This window comes from Symphalangus syndactylus, chromosome 17 (assembly GCF_028878055.3).
Source record: "Symphalangus syndactylus isolate Jambi chromosome 17, NHGRI_mSymSyn1-v2.1_pri, whole genome shotgun sequence".
In the NCBI taxonomy this organism is placed as follows: Eukaryota; Metazoa; Chordata; class Mammalia; order Primates; family Hylobatidae; genus Symphalangus; species Symphalangus syndactylus.
This window is the reverse complement of record NC_072439.2, coordinates 47,073,448-47,095,384: the sequence shown is the minus strand read 5'-3', so window position 1 is coordinate 47,095,384 and position 21,937 is coordinate 47,073,448. Positions and strand designations below refer to the sequence as shown.

General features: G+C 37.0%; 1 protein-coding gene across 3 annotated transcripts in view; it reads left to right on the top strand.

The window, feature by feature from the left end:
• SCAF11 (SR-related CTD associated factor 11) overlaps positions 1 to 21,937 on the top strand; it is an 80,043-nt gene that overhangs the window by 19,392 nt on the left and 38,714 nt on the right. For 2 of the 3 annotated variants that reach the window (XM_055246770.2, XM_063620203.1), the window contains exons 2-3: positions 14,376 to 14,457; positions 16,677 to 16,834. In XM_055246770.2, coding sequence (XP_055102745.2) covers positions 14,397 to 14,457; positions 16,677 to 16,834 — 219 coding nt within the window. In that variant the 5' untranslated portion in view covers positions 14,376 to 14,396. Of the gene's footprint in view, positions 1 to 7,121; positions 7,255 to 14,375; positions 14,458 to 16,676; positions 16,835 to 21,937 lie in introns of all 3 variants that reach the window. The other variant, XM_063620204.1, reaches the window with a different exon arrangement.

Genomic DNA, 21,937 nt, shown 5'->3' with positions numbered 1-21,937 from the left:
TATATAAACTTAGTTGATAACACAGTGGCAGAGTTTGAGAGGATTAACTCCAATTTTGAAAGGCATTCTGCTGTGGATAAAATGCTGTCAAATAGCATCTCGTACACAGAGAAATTTTTTGTGAAAGGAGTCTTTCAGTGTGGCATACTTGAATGTTACCTTATTTTAAGAAATTGCCACAGCCAACCCTGCCCTTCAGCAACTACCGTCCTGTGATTAGTCAGCAACCATCAACATCAAAGCAAGACCCTCCACCAGCAAAAAGATTATGACTTGCTGAAGGCTTGCTGAGATGATTGTTGGCATTTTTAGCAATAAGGTATTTTTAAATCAAGTATGTACAGTTTTTAGACATAATGCTGTTGCACACTTTGTAGACTACAGTATAATATAAACATATATACTAGGAAACCAAAAATTTTTTGTGACTTGCTTTATTGCAATATTGTTTTATTACTCTGGTCTGGACCTAGACCCGTGATGTCTTTGAGGTATGCCTGTATTGGAAATCTTATCAGAAAGTGTTATAAATAATTGCTTTAATGCCAAACATATTTTAAAGAATTCAAGATGAGAATAGTTAACTATGTTTGCTCAGGCATTTACTGTTTCTGTTGATCTTCCATCATTCCTAACATTGTTTTTCTTCTGATGCAACTTCATTTAAGAATTTTTTTAGAGCTGGAAAAGAATTCTCATCATTTTTCTTCTACTTTGAATACCTTTTGTTTCACATTCATTCCTGAAGGATATTTTCACTAGATAGAGGATTTTAGGTTTACAGTTCTTTTCCATTTTAGCATTTGAAGGATGTTGTTCCCCTTCTGACTTGTATGGTTTCTGATGAGAAATCACCAGTGATTCAAATCATTAAACTCCCTCCCCCTCGTAAGTAATGCATCATTTTTTTTGCTGGGTGCTTTCAAGGTTTTCCTTTGTAATTTTCAGCAGCTTGACTCTGATGTGTGTCCAGGCATGGATTTCATTGGGATTATTCTGTCTGAGGTTTTGAGAACTTCTTAAATATAGCAGTTTATGCCTTTCACCAAATTTTAGGAAGTTTCCACCCATTATTTCTTCTTCTTCTTTCTTCTTTTTCTTCTTTTCTACTTTCTTTTTTCATCTTTTCTGCAGTGATTTTCCTTTCCTTGCATTCTTGATGTGAATGTTGGGTTTTTGGTACTGCCTCACAGGTCCCTGAGCCTTTAATATTTTTTTTTTCGATATTTTTCTCTTTGTTTTTTAGGTTGGGTAATTTCTACTGGTTTATCTTCAAGTTCACTGACTCTTTACTCTTTTATTTACATTCTGCTGTTGAGTCTATTCAATGTATTTTTATTTCTGTTTTCACTTTTTTTTGGTTTCCATTTGGTTGTTCTTTATGTCTTCTATTTGTTTGCTGTGATCTTTTGGCTTTCCATTTGTTTCAAAATTATTTACTTATACTTGTTGGAATATATCTATACTGGCTTTAAGTCTTTGTCTGCTTGTTAGGTAATTCATTTTAGATAATTCACCCAACTGTGTCATCTTGGTGGTGTTTTCTTTTAATTGTCTTTTCCATGAGAGTGTTATTTTTCCCAGCTCTCTCTATGCCAAGTAATTTTGGATTGTGTTCTGTACATTTTGAATATTATGTTACAAAACTTTGTCTTTTGTTTAAACGCTGTGGAAAATGTTGATGTTTTTGTTTTTGTTTTTTGGATTTTTTTTTTTTTTTTTAAGAGACAGGGTTTTGCTGTCGTATCCAGGCTGAAGTGCATGGCATGATTGTACCTTCCTTCATCCTTCAACTCCTGGGCTCAAGGGATCCTCCTGCCTCAATCGCCTGATTAGCTGGGACTACAATGACACACCACTATGCTTGGCTACTTTATTTTCTATTTTTTGTAGCGAGAGGATCTCCCTTTGTTGCCCAGACTGGTCTCTAACTACTAGCTTTAAGCAGTCTTCCCATCTTGACCTCTTAAAGCGCTGGGATTACATGCTTGAGTCAGTGTGCCCAGCCAATATTTTTATTTTTACAGGCAGTTGATCCATTTGGGTTCAGGTTGGTCACAAGTTCAATCAGCTTTCTGTAGGTTGTAGTTTTTTAACTTCAGTTCTGTTTTCAAAACTTCACATTACTGTTTATACTTTTTCAATATGCGCTACCCAGTAGCCAGTCTGTGACATGTGTGGAGGTTTATCTTATATTTCAGTTTTCAGAGTCTGTGGTATGTTGCTTGGGTTTAAATCCACATATGTTCAGCTTGGGTGAGTTAGGAGTTCAAAAACAGCTGTTACTTTCTTGAGTTCTTTTCTCTCTGTTATATCCATGGGATTTTCTAGATCCCTGGGACACTCTTTTCTGTCTTTTGGCCAGAAAATTGGTTTTCATTTACTCCATTTCCTATAACTGTGTCTGGATCCAAGTAACAGGAAGACAGAAGTAAACAAGATTGACCCAGAGTTTTTTATTTGGTGAGGATGGTTCATCTCTCTCTTTTCTTAAGAGTTTTAGGTTCCTGCTGCTGCCACTGTTGCACCCACTACCACCACCAGATCATGTGGGAATTGGGACATGAGGAATGAGGAACAGAGAAAGGGGGAAAACAACAACAAAAAAAGGAGCAGTTTCCCCCTCTCTTTCTGAACATTAGGAAGGAGACACTCCTTCCCTCCAGCTCCCCTCCCCGTTACCCACCTCACTTTATATTTAGAGGGATTCTCTTAGAGCTTGCTCTCTGTTGTTACTAATGCCTACTTTCTAGATTTCAGGCTTTATTAATCCCAGGCCAGGGGATTCTGGATGGAGAAAAGGTGGTAAACTTACTGACAGTTTGATGATGCATCAGATTCTGGTGTCTTCTCTAGTCCATATTGCTATTATTTACTTCTGAGTCTTCAGATAGCTGCTCCATTCATTCTGTCAGTATTTCGTAGTTTCATTCAGTGAGATTAACAAGGTGGGATGTGTTTATTCCATCTTACCTGGAACTGGGACTCCTTGATCTCACTTTTGATCTATTTTAGAATGTAATGCCAACTTTAATCACCTCATATTCATGTTAGATACAGTTTGAGAATTATATTTTATAATTTTTTTCCATATGTATGTGACCCTGCTGCATGCAACAGTACAATTTCTATTAAGGAGATGATGCTACATTAAATGAAGAAGGAAGCAGGAAAATTAATTCTTTTTTTAGAACACTTTTGATGAACTTTCTAAATAAATGTATTAGCTTTGAAAAACTTGTCCTATTTTCAGTTCAGTCTTCACTGTCTGGCTGAGGATTTCTGGCTTGCCTTTCACTTTGAAATATTTTATTCTTTATTCATTTTACTCTTTAGAAAATGATTTGTTTCAATAATTAGGTTTTTGATCATTGTAGAGCATAGTGTGAGGTGACATGCATCATTATGGATTATTTTGGCACTCGCTTCCACACTGCACGAGAATTTTAGAGACGTTCTGAAACATATTCTTACTTCCTGGATTGATATAGGAAACTGATTTTATTAAAAGACCTGTAAATGTGGGTGACTTCAGCTTCTTAATTTTCCGTTTATCTGGTAAGCATAAGATAATAGGATAATTTGTTCATCAGTAAATGGTGCTTGGTCCTTTTCTTAATATAGGTCCACAGTGGAGGAAGTGAATATGAAAGATTTCCTAGAAATTGCTTTTGTTGATCAACTGCTAACAAGCAGTCAGGTCACTGATAATCTTCTTAGAAACTGAACTAGAAACTAATTCCGGGGACTGGTATGCCCTTGGCATAAGTGTGCCCAACATAGATACTGCTTCTACTTTCCCTTTTATTCAACTCTGTCTCTCATTTATCATATCAGTGCTCTTCCATAGTAGGGTCTGTCATGGCAGGATTGGGCTTGGGAGTAGGGTTGGTAATAGTGTGATGTTTCCTCATGGCCATTTATATCCCTCTTTTTTCTGTGTAACCAGAAAATCTGATTCTACCTTTTTGACAAAATGTCACTAGAAGGCTGGGCACAGTGGTACATGCTTGTAATCCCGGCATTTTAGGAGACCAAGGTGGGAAGATTGCTTGAGGTCTGGAGTTTGAGACCAGCCTGGGCAACATAGTGAGACTCCATCTCTACAAATAAAAAAATTAGTGGAGGCCAGGCACGGTGGCTCATGCCTGTAATCCCAGCACTTTGGGAGGCCAAGGTGGGTGGATCACGAGGTCAAGAGTTCAAGACCAGCCTGGCCAAGATGGTGAAACCCCATCTCTACTAAAAATACAAAAATTAGCTGGGTGTGGTGGCGGGCACCTGTAATCCCAGCTACTGAGGAGGCTGAGGCAGAGAATTGCTTGAACTTGGGAAGCATAGGTTGCAGTGAGTTGAGATGCACCACTGCACTCCAGCCTGGGCGACAGAGTGAGACTCCATCTTAAAAAAAAAAAAATGGTTGAATGTGGTGGTGTGCAGCTGCAGTCCTAGCTACTTGAGATGTTGAGGCAGGAGGATTGCTTGAGCCCAGGAATTCAAGGCTGCAGTGAGCTGTAATTGTGCCACCACACTGCAGCCTGGATGACAGAGCAAGACTGTTTCTCTTAAAACACAAACACACACACACACACACACACACACACACTCTCTCTCTCTCTCTCTCTCTCTCTCTAATAGGAGACTTGATCAATTTAGTTGTTATTTAGTAATGTTAATTTATCTTTTTTCAGTCCTTGCATTTGCTTTAGGGAAAACAAAGTGGCAAGCAACAGTTTTATTACTGTTTCCTATTTCTCTGTTGTTTCTGACTGTAAGAATAATAATGATCTTGATGACAGCCATTTACTGAATGATGGTAGAGTTAGGATTTGAATCTAGACCTGCTGGATTCTAAAGTTTGTAGTATTAACCAGGATGTAGATGTCTTTAGATACCATGGGCTTACTTGAAGAACAGCAAGAGCAAGCAGGGAGAGGGAGTTTTGAAGTGAACTGGAAGGGAAAGGAGCTCTGTTTTGTAATAGCAGAAACAAACAGACTTTGGAAGAAAAAAAATAGAAAGAAAGAAGGGTAGTAATTTGAAACCACACCAGACTAGGCTAAAGAATAGTTTACATTATTAGGAACCCTGACTACTTCTGATTCCCTGAGGCTTGAGGTACCCAGCAACTGTTAAAAGGGAATGTACATTCTTCGCATCCCAAATATAACTTGAAACAGGTTTTTAACAGCTGTGCTCCACAGTAGCAGTGCAGCTATTAAATATATTTTTAAATAGCTCTACAGTAGCACATTGGGCTATTTAACTAAAACTTCACAAAAATTTAAAATTTAGTTTCTCACATGCACTGTCCACACTTGAAGTGCTTGATGGAAGAATTCTCTGTTGGGCAGCACTATTCTAGAGAACTGAAATGCCTTAATACAGACCATTTTTGTTTTTTGCTTTTTTGGGTTTTCTTTGAGATGGAGTCTCGCTCTGTCACCCCGGCTGGAGTACAGTGGCGTGATCTCGGCTCTCTGCAGCCTCCACCTCCTGGGTTCAAGCAATTCTCCTGCCTCAGCCTGTAGCTGGGATTACACCACGCCCAGCTAATTTTTTGTATTTTTAGTAGAGACGGGGTTTCACCATGTTGGTCAGGCTAGTCTCGACCTCCTGACTTAAAGCGATCCGCCTGCCTCTGCCTCCCAAAGTGCTGGGATTACAGGTGTGAGCCACTGTGCCATGCGTCACTACCGTTATTTGAATGCAGTGTAGTGGCTGGCCCAGGACACTCATTTCCATGTATTCTACTGTGGGAAAATGAGTTTTGAGTTCCTAAAAACTGATTTGTATCAGTGCTTTCTTTTTAAATTTTAAATTCCAAACTTTAATACCTTCTTATATGCTAAATAAAATTTAAAACTTAGACCATTCTACCCCAATTATTATATGAACATATTTGGAGTGTCACTTACAGTATCTAGCAGAAACAATATGTTATGAAATGGAAAAGAGCAACTGGAAGATAGAAGTATGTTAGATCATTATATTAGGGGTAACAAACTAAAAAGATACTTCAGCTTAGAAAGATAAAGCCTAGGAAGAAACATTAAAGATTGACATTTGTAAATTAAAATAATCAGAAAAGCAAAGTTTACTGAAAATCTAGAATTAACATCCATTTAGTACATGTAGAACCAATAAAAGAAAATACAATTTGACTTATAGATAATTAACTTACAGAACTTAGTAGAACTAATAAGTAGATTTGGTAGAATATAACTTATGATTATAAAGCCATAAATAGTTAATAACACAAAATTGAGATATATCTAACTTTTCAGGTAACTACAAGGAAGGATAGTCCTACCTACCCACATCTTATTTCTTAGGTCTATTGACCACAAATTACCGGCTAGGACCATGACTCTGTGTGGTATTACTGTGTTCCTGTTACTGGATATTCAAAGCAAAGCTTTTATTCAAAAATACTCGTGGATCCTTGGATTGAAAACTGGAGTCCAGGCAGATAGAACAGATAAACAGGACAAGTTACAAGTTTATAAGTTGTTGAACTGAGACTTACGACTTTCATCTAGCAAAATGCTAAGTTCCTGTCATTTTAAATGACTAAATTAGTAACATGGCATAATCATTTTCAGGTATAAAAACAGTTAATACAGGACATGTTAAGGAATAAAGCATGCAACTTTGGAATGCTTAAACAGTTTGTAAAGCAGATTTCTTTCTTTTTGAGATGGAGCCTCACTCTGTTGCCCAGGCTGGAGTGCAGTGGCACGATCTCGATTCACTGCAACCTCCGCCTCCTGTGTTCAAGCAATTCTCCTGCCTCAGCCTCCCGTGTAGCTGGGATTATAGGTGCCTGCCACCACACCCAGCTAATTTTTGTATTTTTAGTAGAGACAAGGTTTCGCCATGTTGGCCAGGCTGGTCTCGAACTCCTGATTTTAGATGCTCCTCCCGCCTCGGCCTCCCAAAGTGCTGGGATTACTTGCGTGAGCCACCGCACCCGGCCATTAAAGCAGATTTCTAACAAAGGCAGTCTGTAACTTGATTGAGGTTTCTCAGTTTCTCATGTATATTTCACTATATGGGTCTTAGAGAAGACCGTGCTTACTATAAAATATTAATTGTAGGTTTGTTTTTTTTTTTAACAGGGTCTTGCTATGTTGCCCAGGCTGGTCTTGAACTTCTTGGGCTCAAGTGATCCTCCCACCTCGGCCTTTTAAGTAGCTAGGATTACAGGCATACACCAACGCACCCCACTTTAAAATATAAATTATATATCAGGTTAGTATGCTTAAAGGAGGAAATGTGAAAATAGCATAGGTTAGACTATTAAATAGGACAAATAAATCATTGCATTACATAAAGGGATAGTATATTACATCTGAACATCTCTTAGGTTTTTAAAGGAGCCAAGATGGCTGAATAGGAACAGCTCCGGTCTGCAGCTCCCAGCCTGAGGGACACAGAAGACGGGTGATTTCTGCATCTCTGTTTGAGGTACCGGGTTTATCTCACTAGGGAGTGCCAAACAGTGGGTGCAGGACAGCCTGTGCACGACAGCCTGTGCAGCACACTGCGCGCAAGCCGAAGCAGGGCGAGGCATTGCCTCACTCGGGAAGCGCAAGGAGTCAGGGAGTTCCCTTTCCTAGTCAAAGAAAGGGGTAACAGGCGGCACCTGGAAGATCGGGTCAGTCCCACCCTAATACTGCAATTTTCCAACGGGCCTGGAAAACGGCACACCAGGAGACTGTGTCCCGCACCTGGCTTGGAGGGTCCTATGCCCACGGAGTCTCGCTGATTGCTAGCACAGCAGTCTGAAATCAAACTGCAAGGCGGCAGCAAGGCTGGGGGAGGGGTGCCCGCCATTGCCCAGGCTTGCTTAGGTAAACAAAGCAGCCAGGAAGCTCGAACAGGGTGGAGCCCACCACAGCTCAAGGAGGCCTGCCTGCCTCTGTAGGCTCCACCTCTGGGGGCAGGGCACAGACAAACAAAAATTCAGCAGGAACCTCTGCAGACTTAAATGTCCCTGTCTGACTGACAACTTTGAAGAGAGTAGTGGTTCTCCCAGCACACAGCTGGACATCTGAGAACGGACAGACTACCTCCTAAAGTGGGTCCCTGACCCCCGAGCAGCCTAACTGGGAGGCACCCCCCAGTAGGGACAGACTGACACCTCACTCGGCCGGGTACTCCTCTGAGACAAAACTTCCAGAGGAACTATCAGACAGCTGAATTTGTGGTCTCACGAAAATCCGCTGTTCTGCAGCCACTGCTGCTTGACACCCAGCCAAACAGGGTCTGGAGTGGACCTCTAGCAAACTCCAACAGACCTGCAGCTGAGGGTCCTGTCTGGTAGAAGGAAAACTAACAAACAGAAAGGACATCTACACCAAAAACCCATCTGTACATCACCATCATCAAAGACCAAAAGTAGATAAAACCACAAAGATGGTGAAAAAACAGAGCAGAAAAACTGGAAACTAAAAAGCAGAGCACCTCTCCTCCTCCAAAGGAATGCAGTTCCTCACCAGCAACGGAACAAAGCTGGACGGAGAATGACTTTGACGAGTTGAGAGAAGAAGGCTTCAGACGATCAAACTACTCCGAGCTATGGGAGGAAATTCAAAACAATAGCAAAGAAATTAAAAACTTTGAAAAAAAATTAGAAGAATGGATAACTAGAATAACCAATGGAGAGAAGGGCTTAAAGGAGCTGATGGAGCTGAAAGCCAAGTATCGAGAACTACGCGAAGATTGCAGAAGCCTCGGTAGCTGATGTGATCAACTGGAAGAAAGGGTATCAGCGATGGAAGATGAAATAAATGAAATGAAGCGAGAAGGGAAGTTTAGAGAAAAAAGAATAAAAAGGAACGAACAAAGCCTCCAAGAAATTTGGGACTATGTGAAAAGACCAAACCTACGTCTGATTGGTGTACCTGAAAATGACGGGGAGAATGGAACCAAGTTGGAAAACACTCTGCAAGATATTATCCAGGAGAACTTCCCCAATCTAGCAAGGCAGGCCAGCATTCAGATTCAGGAAATACAGAGAACGCCACAAAGATACTCCTCGAGAAGAGCAACTCCAAGACACATAATTGTCAGATTCACCAAAGTTGAAATGAAGGAAAAAATGTTAAGGGCAGCCAGAGAGAAAGGTCAGGTTACCCACAAAGGGAAGCCCATCAGACTAACAGCTGATCTCTCAGCAGAAACTCTACAAGCCAGAAGAGAGTGGGGGCCAATATTCAACATTCTCAAAGAAAAGAATTTTCAACCCGGAATTTCATATCCAGCCAAACTAAGCTTCATAAGTGAAGGAGAAATAAAATACTTTACAGACAAGCAAATGCTGAGTGATTTTGTCACCACCAGGCCTGCCCTAAAAGAGCTCCTGAAGGAAGCACTAAACATGGAAAGGAACAACCAGTACCAGCCCCTGCAAAAACATGCCAAATTGTAAAGACCATCGAGGCTAGGAAGAAACTGCATCAACTAACGAGCAAAATAACCAACTAACATCATAATGACAGGATCAAATTCACGCATAACAATATTAACTTTAAATGTAAATGGGCTAAATGCTCCAATTAAAAGACACACACTGGCAAACTGGATAAGGAGTCAAGACCCATTAGTGTGCTGTATTCAGGAAACCCATCTCACGTGCAGAGACACACATAGACTCAAAATAAAGGGATGGAGGAAGATCTATCAAGCAAATGGAAAACAAAAAAAGGCAGGGGTTGCAATCCTAGTCTCTGATAAAATAGACTTTAAACCAACAAAGATCAAAAGAGACAAAGAAGGCCATTACATAATGGTAAAGGGATCAATCCAACAAGAAGAGCTAACTATCCTAAATATATATGCACCCAACACAGGAGCACCCAGATTCATAAAGCAAGTCCTGAGTGACCTACAAAGGGACTTAAACTCCCACACAATAATAATGGGAGATTTTAACACCCCACTGTCAACATTAGAGAGATCAACGAGACAGAAAGTTAACAAGGATATCCAGGAATTGAACTCAGCTCTGCACAAAGTGGACCTAATAGACATCTACAGAACTCTCCACCCCAAATCAACAGAATATACATTTTTTTCAGCACCACACCACACCTATTCCAAAATTGACCACATAGTTGGAAGTAAAATATTGTGTTAACTTTCAAATGACATTTTATCACATTGAATTAACTCCAACCTTAATATTTTTTTATTCTCAGCTATTTAGGATAATGAAGGAGATAGTATGGTATGAATTTCCCCAAATAAAAAATAATATATAGCAGTGCAATATAACTCTAAAAGTAAATAAATTGGGAAGTTGTCTAGCGTGGTGCTTCTCAGACTTTAATGCACATGTGAATTATGTAGAGATCTTGACAAAATGCAGATTTTGATTCACTAGATATGGATGGTACCTGAGATATCCTGCATTTGTAACGAGTTCCTAGGTGGTACTAATGCTGCCTTTCTGCATGAATAGCAAGGAGATTAACCTGTAACTGAATTGTTAAAAAAGTTTTTCTTGATACATAATAGGTGTATCAAAATACATGTATGTATTTTAGGGGTACATATAATACTTTGATACATTCATGTAAGATAGGATCAAACCAAGGTAGTTGGGATGTCCATCACCTTAAACATTTTTCTTTATGCTGGGAATATTCAAATTCTCCTTTCTAGCTGGTTTTGAAGTATACAGTAGATTATAGTCACCCAACTGACCATACTCTGGGTCTCATTTCTTCTATCTTAACTGTAGTTTTGTATCCATTAATCAACCTCATTTTATCCCCTAACCCCCGCCTCTTGTAACCACCAGTCTACTCTCTGTTCTCATGAGATCCACTTTTTTAGCTCCCACATATGAGTAAGACCATGCAATGTTTGTGTGTCTGTGCCTGCCTTATTTCACTTTACATAATGACCTCCAGTTTCATGCATGTTGCTGCAAATGATAGGATTTATTCCTTTTTGTGGCCAAATAATGTTCCCTTGTGTATATATACCACATTTTCTTTATTCATCCATTGATAGACATTTGGATTGAGTTCATATTTTGACTGTTGTGAATAGTGCTGCAGTAAATATGGGATTGCAGATAACGCTTCATTATATTGATTTCCTTTCTTTTGGATATATACCCAGTAGTGGAATTGCTGGATTATATGGTAGTTCTATTTTAGGTTGTTTTTGTTTTTGAGGTGGGGTCTTGTTCTGTTTCCTGGACCGGTCTTGAGCAACTTGGCTCAAATTGTCCTCCCACTTCAGCTTCCTGGGATTATATGTGCACACTACAGCACCTGGCTTATTTTTAGTTTTTTTGAGGAGACTTTATGTGCCCTTCCGTAATAGCCATACTAATTTCATATCTGAATTTTTAAAATAATAATCTTCTGTTCAGTCAACTCTATCATTTGAGCTGGTTAGATCAAAATACTTTGGAGTTATCCTGGATCCTTGCCCTCTAACAAATACTCCACTTTGAATTTACCAGGAAATCCTGATGGCCATATTTTCAAAACATCTGAAATCTGAGTACATTTCATCACCTTTGCTACCACTATGGTATAAGCCACTATCTATCTCTTCCCTAGATTATTGCGGTAGTCTCCTTGCTGGCCTCTACTTTTTCCCTTGCTTCCTCTGTTCAGAAACCCCTAGTCGCTCATGTCACTCGGAGAAGCCAGTCTTACCTTAGCCTAGAAGGTGCTACATGATCTTATATTACCTCTCTGTCCTCATCTGCTTTTCTTCTTTCACTGTATTCTAGTCATTCATCTCTTTGTTGTTCCTTGAACATACCAGACATGCCTTAGGACTTTCATATTGGCTATTCTCTCTGCCAAGAATGCTCAGCCTGGAAGCACTGGATGATATTCACATAACTGTCTCACTTGCTGCTTTGTGATTGCCAGTTCAAATGTCCCTTTATCACAGAAGCTTTCCCTGAGTATTCTGTATGAAACAACAGCTTCCTCTTTTTTTTGTTCCTTAATAGCCACCCTGTTTTTAATTTTTCTCCATAGCACTTCTCAACGTCTAACATACTAGACATTTTACTTACTATTTTGTTTATTTTGTCTTCTCCACTAGAACATAAAGGTAGAGATTTCTGCCTTGTTCAGTACTAAGAGAATTGCCTAGTATACCTATAGTATTCTATAAATCTTGGAGCTAAAAAAAAAAAAAAAAAAAACCCACAAAAGATCACTGGGCCTTTGCTTGAATACTTTCATTGATAGATTATTCTACCTCCCTTCAGAACAGTTCATTTTATTTGAAGATAATTGCTAATGTTCTTAAGCTTTCTGTTCTTCCAAGCTAAATATTCTTACTAGTTTACCTTTCTGCATATGATAGGGTTTCCAGGGCTGTCACCATTTTAGTCATCTTCCCTGGACATTTATCATTATGTTGTTTGTCCTTAAATACCAGAATTAAAACAAGTTAGTTTGCACCAGAACTAAAACAAATGTTGCACACATAGGCTAAGAGTGGGAAATATTCCTCATCCAACTTTTATCATCAGATTGATTGGATTAAAAAAATTTTTTAGATTCTAATGCTGACTCATTTTGAGGTTGTATTTAATCTACAACCTTTAAATCATTCTTACATATGCTACTAAGTTTCTTCTGCTTTTATGGTTGGTTTTTGAACTATAAGTGTGGGACTTTGTATTTCTCCTTATTTAACCAAGTAGAGAATTTTCCTGGGCAGTTCATACCTTTAATGTAGAAACTACCATGTGTAAATTATTTTAGAAATTTAATGGAAAAACCCATTCAGATACATATAGGAGAATCACAACTGATAAAATCAGGGATTTCTTGTGCCTAGATATAAATGCATATTTGGACATTTCGTTGCAATTATGTCTTGCATCAGTTCAGGAAGGAATATTAAGAGTTGATTTAAGGCCAGGTGCAGTGGCTTATGCCTGTAATCCAGCATTTTGGGAGGTGGAGGCAGGAAGATCGCTTGAGCCCAGGAGTTGGAGACCAGCCTGGGAAACATAGCAAGACCCCATCTCTTAGGAAAAAGAGTTGATTAAAAAAAAAAAAATGTTACTGTATGAATTTCTTGCCTTTGCCACATTAACATCCTTTCCCACTTTTCTCATTTTTACGTTTTTATAAGCACCATTTTCCTAGTCTTTTAGGCCAGGATATTGTCTCCTTCACTGTAGTTGCTCACCAAATCTCAGAAATTCTTAAGCCCTTTAATTTTGTGCTTTTCAAATATACTTCACAGCCAGTACTTTAGCTATGCAAATATCTCTGCTTATAATCTCTTTCCATTGTAATCCAATCCATACTTAGCTGGCATATCAATCTTTTTTTAAAAAAATTCACTTACATCACTTTTATCTTGTCACTCTTCTTCAGAGAATCTATAAGATTGAATCTAAGGTTCTCAGACAATCATTAGTGATCCATCTATAATCTAGCCATACTTGATTTACATTGCTCTGCTTATTTCTTATTACCCCTCACTGTGATTTTTCAGATAAAATTCATGGCTTACATGCCAACCCCCTCCTCAATAGAGACACATACACACACACAACTGTCTCCTTAGTAGACACACACACACACACACACACACACACACTTTCACCCACTCTTTACTCTCACCCACTCAGTTGTGAGATTGGCCTAGCTAAATGCTATTGTATTTCGCCATACTATGTTGCTCCTTGAATGCCTGAAGTTGCTCAACACAAAAACCTATCACATTCTCTGAAAACTCTATTCCAAATTGATCTCTGTTCCTTAAGCTTCAATTGCATTTATGTCTGTGCCACAAAATGTATCATTTAGGCTTTGTTGCTTAATAGTTATAAAAGGCTTTTCCTTTCCTTTTTTTTTTTTTTTTTTTTTTTTTTTTTTTTTTTTTTTTTGAGACAGAGTCTCACTCTGTTGCCCAGGCTGGAGTGCAGTGGCACGATCTTGGCTCACTGCAAGCTTTGCCTCCCGGGTTCACGCCATTCTCCTGCCTCAAACTCCCGAGCAGCTGGGGACTATAGGCACCTGCCACCACGCCCGGCTAATTTTTTGTGTTTTTAGTAGAGACAGGGTTTCACCGTATTAGCCAGGATGGTCTTGATCTGCTGACCTCGTGGTCCGCCCGCCTCAGCCTCCCAAAGTGCTGGGATTACAGGCATGAGCCACCGTGCACGGCCAAGGCTTTTCCTTTCAATAAGACTGTGCATTTTGATAGCAAGGAGTATAAAAGAGTCCTGGATTATCCACAAACTGGCTTGGCTCGTACTGTGTTCTTTTATGTGTAAAATAATTTCTTACAGTTTAGGATTTTTTTTTAAATTGATATTATTGGGAGAAGGCAAACATAAAAATTCTCTATTATAATTTATCTTATAGGAAACCCTTTTCCAAAAAGAAATGAAGAAGAAAACTGTATGTACCCTAAATATGGGAGATAAGAAGTATGAAGACATGGAAGGTAACTTTTCATTTTTATAAAGTTTGTTTGTTGAAAGCAAAACAGTTGTTTCCAAACTGTCACTTGTTTACATTTCAGAATACACAGGAGTTTTTTGTTATTGTTGTTCTTAAATTCCAAAATAAGCTGCCTAAGTATATACACATTTTTTTTCTTCTCATATCTTATTTTCGACTGATCAAGTTTTGTGATTTGTTAAGTTGTTTACTTCTCCCTTTTTTCTTAAAGGTTTACTCTCTACTGGTTTAGGAATTACTGTTTCTGTTTTTGTCCTTGTCTTTTTAAAAAAGAAAAAAAGTTAGTATTGGTACTATCCTCTGTTTCTAAAGCTAATTTAATCTTCACTACCAACAGAAGAAGAACCCAAGAATGCTTTAACTCTGATCATCCTAATCTCAATTTATAGGTTATAGTTCCATTATTTGAGTTCTTTTATTTCAGACACCACCAGTTAGATGATGTTTTATGCAATGTTTGCTTGAGTTTATTTCCTCTTTATTTCTTTTCTTTCTGAAAATAAATCTGAGAAGTTTCTTTAGTGAAGGTCTATTGGTGATAAACTCTGAATTTTTTTTATCTATTTTATCCACTTTAAAACTATTCAAAGATAGTTTTACTGGGTATATAATTCTGGAATGATAGTTTTTTTTCTCTTAGCACTTTGAAGATATTAATTATTTTTTTCCTTGCTGTCTGGTAATTTCTTCCCAGTCTGATTATCATTCTCTTTTGTAGGTGATCTGTCTTTTCCCATTTTCTGCTTTTAAGGTCTTGGTTTCGTCTTTGATGTTTTACAGTTTTACTCCATTGTTTCTAGGCATGGATTATTTTTATTTCTCTTAACAGTATGCATTGTGTTTCCTTTGTTGGTTCATGTTTTTAATCATTTCCTGACCATTACCTCTTCATTGCCTTTCCTTTATTCTCTTTTGGATTTCAATTAGTATGTTAGACCTTTGTGTAACCTCATTTCTTAACCTCTGTTTCACAGGCTATGTCTTATATTTCCTTTTCTGTCTCCTAGAGTCTAGCTGGTTTCCTCAGATTTGTCTTCCAATTCACAAGTATTTTTCTTGGATCTAATCTGCTGATTGTCCATTTTATGTGGTATTTGAAACTTCTGATATTTGAAGTTAGTGGATTTCTAAATGTGTTTCCTGCTGCTTCTCACTCAAGACAGCTTATTTTCTTAGGTTTGGTAATGTTTGATTATGAGCTTACTTTTGATAAATTAAATCTATGAGGGCCTAATTTAGGTGTTCTTTCCTCCAGAGGATTTGTATTTGTTTCTTCCCAGGCCCATGCTGGGTCCTCTTTAGCCCCATTTAAGAGTCTTGGCTTGATACTGGAGTCTATCAGGATTAGTTCTCCTTCCTGAAGTGGTTCTAAGGCTTAGTCTCCAGATCTAAACACTGGTTTGGACAGTTGTGCCCAGGACAATTCCAACTTTGCTTGATATTTACTGTTCACATTTCAGCTGACCAATTCTTTATTTCTGTTTTATTTTTATGTTGAATTTCAGAGTATCTTTTATTTTCTTATGAGCCAGCGATGCATACTTTTGTATGAGTTGGTTACATTACTGGTGGGAGTTTAAACTAGTACAAATCCTAAGGAGAATAATTTGGCAATACCTATTCATAATACAAATGTATACACATATTACTCTAGCAGTTCCATTTTTAGGAACTTACACTACAGATATACTTTTAAAAATGTGAAATAACTAAATTTTTATTGCAACATTGTTTGTCATAGCCAAAAGTTGAAAACAAGTGAATGTCCATCAATAGATGTGAATAAAGAAAAAAGCAGACTAGTGTGTATAGTATTCTTGCATTTGTGTAAAGGAAGGAATGTGGAAGAGTTTGTATTAGCATTTGTTTTTCTGTACATTAAAAGTTCTTAGGAAGAACACAAAAGAAATTTAACAGTTGTTACTTATTGGATTGGTTGGAACTGGATGGGGATAAATTTGAATATTACTCACTTTAAATTTAATTAATGAAAAGTTTGTTTCACTCCCCTGTTAAAAAAATATAAGAAAGTAAATGTTGGGCATGTTGGGCTCAAGCAGTATGTTTGTTATAATTTATCTAAGGTCTATTTGCTTTATAGTAGGAGGGTCCTTTAGAGTATCTAATCCACTGTGCTCCTAGAAACACAAGATTTTTGGTCTGGAGAACTTGAAAGCACATATGGCTGTTTTACTTTAACAGGTGAAGAAAACGGAGATAATACTATTCCCACTGGTCTGTTGTACAGTGAGGCTGACAGATGCCCAATATGTCTTAATTGTCTGTTAGAAAAGGAAGTTGGTTTTCCAGAAAGCTGTAATCATGTCTTCTGTATGACTTGTATTCTTAAATGGGCAGAGGTAAGTCTGACACATTAATGTATTTTAATTTCCTAGCATGATTTCATTTCACCTAAAGAGTTGATACTGCCTTTCATAAATTATTTCACAGTAATGTATTTTCTTCCTACTTTGGACAAATTTCCTTGTATTATTCAAATTCTGTCAGTCATTCTCTTCTAATTTTCTTTTATCAGCTTTTGATTTTGCAAATAACATTTTAAATGCATACTCTTTTTAAAAAAGTTAATAACCTTACAGGAAGAACAGATCAAACATTTTTTTTCTGGTAGAAATGCAGTAATTCATTTTTCAGTGTACTTGACTCTGTACTTAATAGGATAATAACTGTTTACCACTAATAACACCTTCTGTCTGCTTTTTGTTTTATATTTTTCAGGGACTTTTCACATAGGTTATTTGATTTCTTCTTTATATCACCCTTGTGGAATAACCAGAGCAGATACGATAGTGTCCTTCCATTTTACAGATGAGGAAACTTGGATTTTATGTTCTATGACTTGGTCAAGATCTCATAGTTTAAGAGGCAGAAGTGAATTTAGAACTGATTTTCTAATTCCTGTTTTTAATTTAGTGTGGACTAATTTCAGAGTCTGAATTAGAGATATTACCGTCATAGACAGCGAATAAGAAACAAGACATTCGTGACTTTTAATGTATTATGTTGACTCAATTTGGGCCAAATACTTTGAAGTAAATATTAATTTAATATAAGCCTTATTGTTATGAAATGTTAAGTAAAAAATTATTGTTCATATTAATCATGCTATATTTTCTAAGTTAATATTTGTCAGTCTGTAAAAATTAGTAAAGATAATATCTTAAAAATATTTCAACATTAACTGCATTCAAATTGTTAATGTTCTTAAATACATTGGAATTAATTGCATATTACATAATTGGGGTTTTCAAAGCGCTATGTTTTGCTTAAATTTTCATTGATAGTGTGGAAAGGAGAATATAACTGTATAGTGACTCTGGCTGAGTTCTCAGAAGAGGGAAGAGAAGATTTGTTATACAAATTGAATTAATAATAGTATACATATAAACTATTTTAATTTAGTAAAACCTAAACTGGTCTTTAACAAGAAGTGACACTAAGGATAGGTGAAAATGTATTTTGGAGAAAAGTATTTTGAGTTTTGCTGAATTAATATGGTTGGTAAATCTCTCTCTGTGTAGGATCACTGTTTAATGAAATAATGCATATTTTTTTTCTGCCACCCAAATAAAGATTTCTATCTGTGTTGAATTTAGTGCACATGGTTGCTTTGTGGTTAAATTTTTTTAGAGATTTTGCTTTGGGTAAAGAAATAATATTGTTGGATGGGTGGAAGGTTTCAATACAATGCTTTTTATAAGATTGTATTTGGTGACCACATAATTGTGAACTTCAACAACTTAATCTGAGTATATGTTTTTCTCTAAGAAAATTATAACGTGTATGTGATAAGTAGATAATGGTTCTCCATCCTTTCTTTCAACTTCAAGTGCATCTTTCACACAACATTTACCCTGATGTACATGTTCCAGGTTTCTCTAGGGTATGTATCTAGAGGTGGAATTATGGGTTGTAGATGATGCACATACTCAACTCTAATAGATAGTGGCAAACTTGTCTATATTTTTAACTCTTGTTGAATATTTTTAAGTTGAAAATACTGGATAACATACATGGTATGGCAGCCAACACCTTTCCCACATGTAATATTTTTCAAATCACTTTTCAAAAGAAAGTACTTATCTTTATACTGCTATTATAAGCTGTGATGCTGGGTAGGCAGGGAGGAGTTGTGATAGTGTTTAAACAAAGGTAATTAACCTTTAAAGGGGAGAATAAACAGAACATTCTGAATTATTTCATTGTCCCTGATGGGGATAGCAATCATTAGTTAAATCTTTCAGTTAAGCAGTAACAGGAGAGCAATCTCCTAATAAATTGCTTATTATAAATTATAAGTGAATGCTGGCTAAAAAAATCACGTAGACTAAGTTTTCAGTTTGAATCTTTTATTGCTGTGATAAAAATAGATATATTTCGAAGCATGTAAGTGCTTTCACAAATAGAATCAGATTTCAAATTCAGGAGTATGTTTCTTTTTTCATCATTATAAATTAAACTCCATCCTCTCATTTCCCTCAATCTCCTTCCATCTAAAAGCAAATTTATAGTTTACTTTGGATTTCAGGATCAGGAATAAGTGTCTTCAGTCTTCTAACAGGCCATGCCTTATGCCTAGGCTTTCATACACATTCTAACATTTACTTTCATTTAATTCACTATGTTAATATTTATTTGCTATACAAGGCAAGGATTCTAAACTTATGATTTTTAAGTATGTCAAGGGATAGCCTGAAGTTAAAATCTTTTTAAAAAATTGGTCTGTGGTGTACAGTTTTATGCATGTTCACTTCTTTTTTTCTTTTCTTTTTTTTTTTTTTTTTTTTTGAGACAGAGTCTCACTCTGTCACCTAGGCTGGAGTGCAGTGGCACCATCTCAGCTCACTGCAACTTCTGCCTCCCAGGCCAAGCGATTCTTGTGCCACAGCTCCTGAGTAGCTGGGATTACAGGCGCGCGCCACCACGTCAGGCTCATTTTTTGTAGACACAGAGTTTTGCCATGTTGGCCAAGCTGGTCTTAAACTCCTGACCTCAAGTGGCCCACTCGCCTCAGCCTCCCAAAATGCTGGAATGAATGTTCACTTCTCGTAGTAGTAGTAGTTGGAAATCTGCATAAGAGAACAGTACAATTTGCGTTTAGGATCATCTTTCTAGATTTCTGTGTCTTTCAAAATTTCTATGCTTTCTGAGATTTGTACCCAAGGTTCACTGAAATATGGTTCAGAATGGATATCCAGCACCAAAAAAGGACTCATTTATTACTTTCACCTTAATATTTTAGGCATTGAACACATTCTTACAAACACTGGTCTGTAAGAAACTGGTGTTTTGAAAAATTAAAGTGTGTTGTAGTCTAGTATATTTATTTTGGACACATAGATCAAAGTTAGTTTCAGTCTTTTCAAGCTCTAAAATTTTGGTTCTGTGGTTATTTAAACAAAAGCTATGTAAGAACTTTAAAGTGATTAAGTAAAAGTCTTTAGGTATGTCAGAATCCTCTTTACTTAGGGCAAAATGTTTCAGGGTGAACCTGTGGTAGCCTTCATGACCCATAGCCTAATTGCCTGCCCTTAGGGACACTAGAACAAATTGAAAGTAATCATGTCCACTATGATTATCTTTAGTTTCAAGGAATTCATAGATGGTAAGCCTGTCGATTATAAAATAATGATGATTATATAGAAATAGAATATTGTACAATGACACAATAATTGACATTAAGGAAGGCTGAAATTTTTGTTAATTTAAACCATCACTGTTAGATCCAACAATCAGAAATTAAACAAAAGACATTTGAACTGATGAAATGTGTATAGAGCCAGTATGCTAAAGCTTATCAGCTATTCAGTTAGGAAGTTATTTTACTCATATTGTGGGCAAAAACAATATATACTTATTGATAGCTTTTAATAAATGTATCTGAGTTTGCATACTTCAGGAAGGTAAAGGACAGAGAAGTCTTGACACACATCTCAGTAATGACAGTTGATTATGATTTCCTACAGACAAGATAATCTCCAACACATACGAACACACACAGGTTAAGTAAATGGGATTTATTGGCCAGGTATGATTGCTCACGCCTCTAATCCCAGCACTTTGGGAGGCCAAGGAGGGTGGATCACTTGAGCCCAGGAGTTCAAGACCAGCTTGGGCAACATGGTGAGACCTCATCTCATCTCTACTGGAAAAAAAAAAAAAAAAAAATTAGGCATGGTGGAGTATGCCTGTAGTCCCAGCTACTTGGGAAGCTGAGGGGGGAAGGTTGGAGGATCACTTGAGCCTGGGAGGTCAAGACTACAGTTATCTGTGATTATGCCACTGCACTTCAGCCTGGGTGACAAAATAAGACCCTGTCCCAAAAAAAAAGAGAGAAAGTCGGATTCATTATTCCCCACAGTTGCTGAGAAGTGATTAAAAATTTGGCCCTTAAAATAAGATAATGGTTTGAAAACACATGTTTAAAGCATTTAAAAGTTCTTAACACTGTTTAATGGAACCTGCAGTATATGTGATGAGGATGTTCTTGATATCTGCTGGCGTTCTTTTCCCTTTTACATAATATGAAATATTTCCCTTATATTTTAAGTATTATTTTTAAAAATGTGATTAGTTTCCCATTATAAGCAGATTATTTTTCTCCCTCCATTTTATACAAAATCATCCATTTTGAATAAAATGCCGACAGCTTCAGTATGAGAGAGTAAAGGTTAATGAAATCAAAATTGGGCAGTTGGCAAAGGCATGGTTTCTCTCATAAACTAGAAATGAGGTGTCTTATTAAGGTGACATGCAGTTCTTGAAGAAGTCAAACAACAGTGTTCAACATAGATGAGGGTTATATTTTTGAATTAATAATAAATACCAAAAAATCAAGATGTGAGTTCTTATGTCTGGACTGCAAATGTGTTTTATATACAGGTGTTTATGCAGTAGGTGGAAATTTGTCCATTCTGGTTGTTAGACTACTTTTAAGTAATATAATTCAGTAAAGCTTTATTATCTGGAATTTTCAATCAATTTTTCCTCAAATTCTAATTTTAAAAAAATTAACCAGAACTAACCCAGACCCCTCTGTTATGTAGCTCTCTGTGAACAGTAATGTAAATGTACCTTTGTGGTACCACTAACATTAGTCCTTTATAATTTATAAAGTATTGTCAAATACGTTTTTTAAATTTATTACACATATGCAATAGATGATCAGAGCTCTCTCCATCTTCATCCTTATTGTGGGTTGGAGTGATTGCTAGCTCCACAAGAACTTGTAGCTAATTTTTTTCAGATCCACCACTGTTTTCACCCTGTGAATTAATCCTTTGGGAAATTTTTTAGTAGAGCAAAGAGGATTTTTGCATTGTGAACACCCATTACCTAGAGCATATATCTAAAAGAATTTAAGTACTCTGTTTACCAGTAAGGTAAATTAACATGCATTTCTTTGTGCCTAGTTTTAAATGTCAGAATATGTAAAATGATCT